Below are 8,762 nucleotides of genomic sequence, written 5' to 3'. Positions count from 1 at the left end.
ACAAATGACACTAAATACTTATGAACTCAACGGCATTTATAAAAATGCTAATACTCGCTTTCAAAATAACTTGTATTCTCAGGTCAGCAATAGACAGGTACAATCCAGGAGCTTTTGGTGAAGACAGTTTAGTACCAAGCTGCACCTATATTATTACTTGTATTACTTTAATGTCTCTATGAAATTTAAACCATGTAAAACTATTACTATTAATGCAATGGTTGTTGCACTTTGATTACTATACTGCATATGTTGTGATACTTGACATGACGTCATCCACCCCAGAACATTTCCGCCGTTTCAGTTTTAGGGTGTGACACCTACTACCCCGGTCCTACTCGCCAAGTCCCTCTTCTCACTCACTGAGTCACCCGTAACTCACTACTTGGGATGATAGAACCGACTCGCGATCCGACTCGCCGAGTCCAAGAACAACTCGCCGAGTCCCCACGGGCAGATCTCCTACTCGCTTCCAAATCCTCACCAGAGCATCCTTTATGAGGATTTGGGTTTCTGGGACTATTGCTACACATTAAATTGCTAATTCTGCATGCAGATATGAAGGGTTGTACCTTCAACACCTAAAACCCTCTTACTCAGTAACAGCTCATATGACTCGTCGAGTTTGAAGAACAAGTCATTGAGTTCCAGGCAATCTTCATAGGACTCGCCGAGTTGTTCATCCAACTCGCCGAGTATAAGACCATCTTCATAGAACTCGCCGAGTTCCACTTTGGGACTCACCGAGTCCCTTCAACCCACTTCCCATACAGACCAAATCTGAGACATGCAACATTTCCAAACCATAGATCTATGTTCCTAGGGCATGCTTATCACGTAAAGTTGCAAACTTTACGTGCATCCATGGCCCTATAAGCTCAAAAAGGCAAATCCAAGCTCTTTATGAGGTCATACACTCAATAGGGACCTCAATCACTTCAACCACAGAGACTTTATACTTCTAATACGTCCATAAGGTCTAGATTTGGAGTCCTTTCGGATCATAGAGCACAAACACATGGAGCTTGGTGTTTTAGGGCTTGAAAACCACCAACTAGGGACAAAAAGGGGATCTAATGAACTAGTGATCAAGGTAGGGACTCTTCTACCTGAATGGAAGCTTCTTGCAGGGTAGATGTCGAATCTACTTTCCCTCCTTGCAGTCTTCCACCTCCTTCTTCTTCTCTTAAGCTTCAAACTTCCTTCACAAGGCCAAAATCACTCACAAGGACAAAAGGGGCTAGGGTTTCGCTCTACAGCTCTTCTGGAAGTGTTAGGGACAAGGGAGGCCGAGTTAGAGTGTTTAAATAGGGTGCAAACACCCGGGTTAGGGTTTTTGCCCAAACAGGGCCTACTCGTCGAGTCCGAGAACTGACTCGCCGAGTCCAAAGCTTAGACCCCGCGTCTCATCCCGCTTTTACTCGGCGAGTTGGTCCTTCAACTCGCCGAGTCCAAGGCAAAATGCATTATTTAAGAAATATTAATTAAAGGAATACGTACTAGGAACCAGGTGCTACAAAGTAACTGGGTATTTGTTTCTTTTTTCCTTACTCTATTATTTTATAATTCTAGTGATACATTTTTTTTATATGTTGAAAGAAGTTAATTTTATTGAACAATCACAAGTGAATCACATGTGAATTACATGTGATTCACATGTCACATGTGATTCACATGTAAATCACATATGAATTACATGTGATTCACATGTAAATCACATATGAATCACATGTAATTCACATATGAAATCACATGTAATTCACATATGAATTACATGTGATTCACATGTAACTCACTTATGAATTACATGTGATTCACATGTAAATCACATATAATTCACATATGAATTAAATGTGATTCACATATGAATTACATGTGATTCACATATAAATCACATAAGAATTACATATGATTCACATGTAATTCACGTATGAATTACATATGATTCACATCTAAATCACATGTAATTTATATATGAATTACATGTAATTCACATATGAATTATATGTGATTCACATGTAAATTACATATGATTTATATGTGATTCACATGTAAATCACATATGAATTACACGTGATTCACATGTAATTCACATATGAATTACATGTGATTCACATGTAAATCACATATATATTTTTGTGAGTGTTTTTGCATCAATCATTTTTTTTTTAATTTTCTTGTAGATTTGGAAGATATTGTGGTGAATATTGAAGATGTGAAAATGATAAAATGAAGAAAATATGAAAATATTGACATGAAGACATGAAAACGCTTTGAAATTTTGTAGCATTTTTTTTTGTTTTTTATATTTAATTTTGTATCGAATAAAATACATATTCTATTTTGTTTATAGATTAGTAAACAAAGTGAGTTTCCTTATGATTTCCTTACAAATATTGTAGAATATGAAATATGCATATATGTACCTAAAATATTGATTTTTTTGGTTAAAAAACTATAGTAATTTTTGAATATTCCAGTCTGTTTTTTTTTTTTTTTTAATTTAAATTTTGTTGACTTTTAAATGCTTTTTAAAAAATTGTAGTTTTTTTTAAATATTTTTTTCAAAAATTCATGTTTTCTATACCAAGTTAAAAAATCTGCACTTTTAAAAAAAAAATGAAAAATACTATTTTTTTTTTAAATCCGAAAATTTGATTTATTATGTAATTTTTTAGGCATTTCTATTAATATTTTCCAATAACACAAAAAGTTAAATAATAAATGAGATTGGTAAGATTACGATCATGCCTTTAATGCATTACTTTTGATTTAACGCTCCACTTTTAGTTCTCGGGTTCTCGGAAAACTATGAGTTCTCAACCAATCTCACCCCTATATATATATATATATATATATATATATATATATATATATATATATATATATATATATATGACAAAATTGCAAAAATGGTCCCTGTGGTATATATATATATATATATATATATATATATATATATATATATATATATATATGACAAAATTGCAAAAATGGTCCCTGTGGTATGCATTTTTTTGGGTTTTTAGTCCAAGCTACGATATTTTTGGATTGGTGGTCCTTTTGAGCTAGTTTCGTTGCATTTTTGGTCCCTCAAAAAACTGAAAAGACTAAAATGCCCTTCTGATACATTTTTTTTATGGTTTTTGCTATTTAATTTAAAGTTTTATTAATAAAAATTATGAGGCCCACCTCTCTCTCTCTCTCTCTATCTCTCTCCAGCCAAAGCAACAATGATTCCTTCTCCTTCAACCACTACCCAACCACCCATTGCAGCTGCTTTGCTCCACTAGATTCGTGACAGCCGGTGACGGAGATTCGACCAACAAAGGAGCGACGGTCTCGACGGACCCCTCCCCTTTCTTCTCGATCTGCCTCACACAACCACCCCAATCAACCCCATGCCCCCGCTATCACCATGGATCGAAGGCAATAGCCCCGTCAGAAGCTTGCAGTCGAGAGAAGACACGCCGGAAAACCAGTTGTCCCCTTTCCCTCTCGACATTTCAGAATAAAAAATCATTGTCTCTATCCACCACCTGTTGTGTTGCCTCCGATTTGCTTCACCTTCTCCCTCCCTTTGTGTTTTCTTCTAATTGGACAAGGAAGTAACCACCAAGAAACCTCTCAATCTCCTTCAGTCGATCTTCACAGTCCTTTCCATTTGATTCGTCGAGCACCACCACAGAACCATGATCCTTTCCCTTTTTGTGTTTACTACAAATCGATCTAGAAGAGAAAGAAGACGCCGACGACAGCCATCTATCGGCGCCCCTACATGCGATTTACTCGATCATCGCCGAAATCTGGTGGCTGCCTCTCTCCCCTCCTCATGATTGATTTAATACCACCGAGCCACCACCCTTTTTCTTCCTTCGACTGTGTTTTCTTCCCGATTGATTGAAGAAGACGCGTAATCCCTCTTTTTGTACAATTGGTGGTGTTGGCAAAATAAGTCCCTACATTTAGTTATGCAGCCATCCATGAACAATGTGTATGTTTGCTCATCAGATATAAGATTGGGGAAGATGAAGAAGTAGGTAGGGGTTTGGTTTTCTTTTGAGAGAGAGAGAGAGAGGGAGAGAGAGGTGGGCCCAGTTTTATATTTAATAATAATAATAATTTTAAAAAGTGAAAGAAAAATGAAAATTAAATTCATTAAGGGTATAATAGTCTTTTTAGTTTGGACAGAGACCAAAACTGCATGTAAACTAGCTCAAAAGGACCACCAATCCAAAAAAGTCGCGGTTTGGACTAAAACCCTAAAAAAAATGCATACCACAGAGATCATTTTTGCAATTTTGTCTCTCTCTCTCTCTCTCTCTCTCTCTCTCTCTATATATATATATATATATATATATATATATATATATATATATATATATATATATATATATATATAAGAAGTTTATATCATTCTTTAGCTCCTAAAATAGGCATTTTAGTGAATAACTCAAAGTAATTTGGGGTACTTATGTCCATAACATATTTCTTTCATCTCATATGTTATTAATTTTTTCGGTATAAAAATATTGTGTTCATTTTTTTTTCTTATAATCATGATGAGAATTTATTTGATTTGATTTTCATTTTTTAGTAAGACGATATATGTAAAAAAGATCCATTCAATTATCTAGATAACATTGGTACCGTTTTTAAATTACTTTGTTGTAAGAGATACATTAAAGCAAGATTATGGAATACCAAATCAGTAACACAACATATGTAGTTTTTATCCTTTAGAGTTGTGTTGTTATATATAAACTATAGAAACTGAAAATGCTAAACAGTCCAACAATTCCAAGCAGATGTAGAAGATCTTTTTGCAATAGTTAGAAAAAGGGGTATATATATACTAGTCGTTACCCGCGCAAAGCGGCGGTGACAAATATGTTGTTTCTGCAAATCGTTTATTTTCATATTAGTTTTAATTTATTGATTCTTTTTTTCTTTTCGAGAAACAATGTATTCTTTGATGTATTTGTCGTTTTTGTTTATATTGGGCACACGAATAATTTTTTTTCGGCGATACGTTTATTTTATAAAAATGTTATGTTCCATAGAAAGTAAAGTCTAACTCTCTAAGAACAATATAATTATATTTTGACGTTATTTATGACATAATACATTAATGAGTTTGTTAGTGGAACAAATTTATATTAATATTGTATTTTTTTTCTATAGGCCCCATATTTAATTAGAAATCATTTTTATGATATAACGTCCATTATCAATTAAAGTTCATAAAAATTTAAAACGTGTAGACCTAAGGGGTTACTATCAAGTTATGACAATTGATGACTCCTCATATACATTTTTAAATTTCAAATTAAGAGAATTGACATGGAATTCAAATGTCAAGATAAGAAGGGATAAAGAGTAAAAGAATGAAAAAAAAAGAGTCAAGTAAAAGTTATTGATGTCCTCTATATCTGGAAAGATAAGGACCTGACGTTTGCATATTTCAATATTGGAGTATGTGATTTATTGTGCATTAAACACTTGTACTTATTGTATTGTATTTTGTAGGATTTAAATTATTATATTATTTTATTGCTGATTTGTTGTACTATTAGCTTAAACACTTGGACGTCTTAAATCTATTTATAGAAATAGTAAGGTTTGTATAATAATATAGTAAGATATATATATATATATATATATATATATATATATATATATATATATATAATAGCAACCTACTTTCAGTTATCTACTTAGTAAAGCATGATAATTTCATATTTTTTTAATTATAGCATTATACTTACATTTTTTTTCTTATCAAGACACCATACTTTGAAAATACTACCCAATCATAACATTTTCGTTATTAGGGGCATTATACCTTGACAAATCTATCAAATTACAGCAATCAAAATTGCTTTGTGTTTGGAAGACATTGCCATAATTTGATAGATTTTTCATAATACAATGTTCTAATAGGAAGAAATGAAAGTACGATGCTATAATAAACAAATCAACACAAGTGCATTTAACCCTTCCAAAAAAAAAAGCTTAGTTTAGCTACTACCACTACCCATATATGAAAATCAATCTGTGAATGTGGAATGTATGCTTATATGGATGACATTACATGTATACACAACCCGATTCATTTACACATCATGACAAGTGAAACAAACACCCTTACTTATCCAACAGAAGATGAAAAATTGAAAGCTTTTTCCATGATTGTGTGTGTGTGTGTTTAACCAACTGAGTTTTCAAGCTTTATGCTCATCAACTGATTGACTTCAGCACCAAATTCATCAGGAAGCTCATTGAAAACATCCCTACAAAACCCAGAAATCATTGCAGCCATGGCACGTTCATAGTCAATCCCTCTTTGCTGAAAATAAAAAAGTTGGTCTTCTCCAATTTTTGAAGTGCTTGCTTCATGTTCTATTCGTGCAGATGGATTTTTCGCCTGTTCAGTTTTTACACACAAAAACATCAACAATAATACCATTATAATTACAATATTTGCTTAGGTGCTTTTTTTTTCTTTAACTTAATGGACAAAATTGCTTTGTATTTGAATTTCATTGCTATAATATTTGGGCAGATTCTTCACTGTAGAAACCTGTAAGCAAGCAATGAAAGTAACATGCCATAATATAAAGTATAAACAAACGAACAAACCCAATATAATTAGACGTTTTTATAAACAGTTTTGTTGTAGCTACTATGAAACCAACTAATTCAAAACTAATTATTTAACGTCTAAATGCAAGAAAAAGAATCGTACTTCCATTTGTTTACTCTAGAATCTTGCTTCATTTCTTTCTACTACAACATTGTACTTTAAATGTCCTTATTAAGTCATTATACTTTGAAAAATCTCCTAAATCATAATATTGTACATCAATTTTTTCCCCTTATTATGACATTACACTTTGAAAAATCTACCTATATATAGCTTTGAGAATTGCTTTGTATATGTATTATGACATTACCCAAAAACTAAAAACAAGATGCATACCTGGATGTAAGGGTAAGTGTTAGCAGCAGCCTTATCACCAATAAGCATTGAATCACATTGAGAAGAATTCCTTGCATTATCAGCTCTTGATTGAACCTGAACAAGTCCCCTATAACAATTCCTTGAATTTCCAGCTGAAATCCCCTTTGAAATAATCCGACTTTTTGTATTCTTCCCCTTATGAATCATCTTTGTACCCGTATCCGCCTGTTGCATATTATTAGTCAAAGCAACCGAATAAAACTCACCCACAGAATCATCACCTTCCAAAACAACACTCGGGTATTTCCATGTAATTGCAGACCCGGTCTCCACTTGGGTCCAAGAGATCTTGGATTTTCGACCCGCACAAAGGCCACGTTTTGTCACAAAGTTAAAGATCCCGCCCCGCCCGTTTTCATCACCCGCATACCAGTTTTGAACTGTGGAGTATTTGATTTCAGCTTCTTCGTTACAATGGAGTTCAACAACAGCTGCATGGAGCTGATTCGTGTCATAAGAAGGAGCAGTGCAACCTTCTAGATACTCAACAAAGCTTCGATCATCTGCTATGATAAGAGTTCGTTCAAATTGACCGGTTTCCATGGCGTTTATACGGAAATAAGTTGAGATTTGCATCGGGCATTTGGTGTCTTTAGGGATGTATACGAAGGATCCGTCACTAAATACAGCTGAATTCAAAGCAGCGTAGAAGTTATCATCTGAGGAAACGACTTTTCCTAGATATTTTTTGACTTTATCCGGGTGGTCTTTAATGGCTTCGGAAATTGAACAAAAGATTACCCCGGATTTCTCTAATGTTTTTCTATGAGTTGTGGCGATTGAAACGCTGTCGAGAACAGCATCCACAGCGACGTTTGCTAGACGGTTCTTTTCGCTTAGAGGGATACCCAATTTGTCGAAGTACTTGAGGAGTTCTGGGTCGGCTTCATCGAGGCTATTCAAAGTTGGTTTCTTTTTGGGTTCTGAATAGTAACACAGGTTTTGGAAATCGATTTTGGGGTAATCGTTATCGGACCATTTTGGCTCCGTCATTTGAAGGAATTTATGATAAGAATTCAATCTAAACTCAAGCATCCAATCAGGTTCGTTTTTCCTTGATGAAATTAGCCTGATTGTTTCTTCGGAAAGCCCTTTAGGGATCGTGAACGAATCAATTTCTTGACTGAATCCCCATTTGTAATCTCTTTTAAGAAATTTCTGAAGTGGGTCGTCATCGACTGAAGATGAATTTGAAGAATTACCTTCGGCGACTGTCTCTGATTGGATTGTTTTTGCATCAGCTCTGAGCTTCAAGAACCTGGAATTGTGGGACTTTGACTTCGGTGTTTTACAAGAAATTTCGGTTTTTGAAGATGATCCTTTTGAGATTTTAGGGGTTTCTGAGATGGGTTGTGGAGAAAAGGTTGAAAAGACTCCATTTGTGACGAGAGAAGCCATTGATATGGTCGAATTACAAGAAGATGCCTGATGAAAACCTAGAAGAGTCGAGAGAGTCGATGATATGGTTTTTATGTGGTGTGTGTGTAAGGCTTGAATTCAGCATATTCGTATGTCAACCACGAGCCCTCATATACTTCCTAAATTTGGGACACATATTCATTTATTCATTGTGTTAAAGCCCTCAAAGATATCGTCTTGATACACAATTCCTCCCCAAGTAGTGAATGTTAAAGATTTAGTCCTTCGATTTTGTTGAGTTTCAATAACAAAAGGTTTAAAATTTTTTTAGAACTACAAATCTAATATATTCCTAATTATATTTATGTCCTAGACGGGG

At 34.2% G+C, this 8,762-nt stretch overlaps 1 protein-coding gene across 1 annotated transcript; it reads right to left on the bottom strand.

Moving 5' to 3' along the window:
* Positions 1-5,969: 5,969 nt before the first annotated feature.
* Positions 5,970-8,544, bottom strand: ABCI8 (ATP binding cassette protein 1). The gene is made up of 2 exons (XM_078998520.1): positions 6,983-8,544; positions 5,970-6,427 (listed from the first exon to the last, which is right to left on the bottom strand). The coding sequence occupies exons 1-2, from the start codon at positions 8,420-8,422 to the stop codon at positions 6,209-6,211; spliced, it is 1,659 nt and encodes a 552-aa protein (XP_078854646.1). The 5' UTR covers positions 8,423-8,544; the 3' UTR covers positions 5,970-6,208.
* Between the last annotated feature and the right edge of the window lie 218 nt (positions 8,545-8,762).

The sequence above is a fragment of the Lactuca serriola genome, chromosome 1, assembly GCF_051521515.1.
Source record: "Lactuca serriola cultivar US96UC23 chromosome 1, Lser_US96UC23_V15, whole genome shotgun sequence".
In the NCBI taxonomy this organism is placed as follows: domain Eukaryota; kingdom Viridiplantae; phylum Streptophyta; class Magnoliopsida; order Asterales; family Asteraceae; genus Lactuca; species Lactuca serriola.
This window is presented reverse-complemented; position numbering and strand designations above follow the sequence as displayed.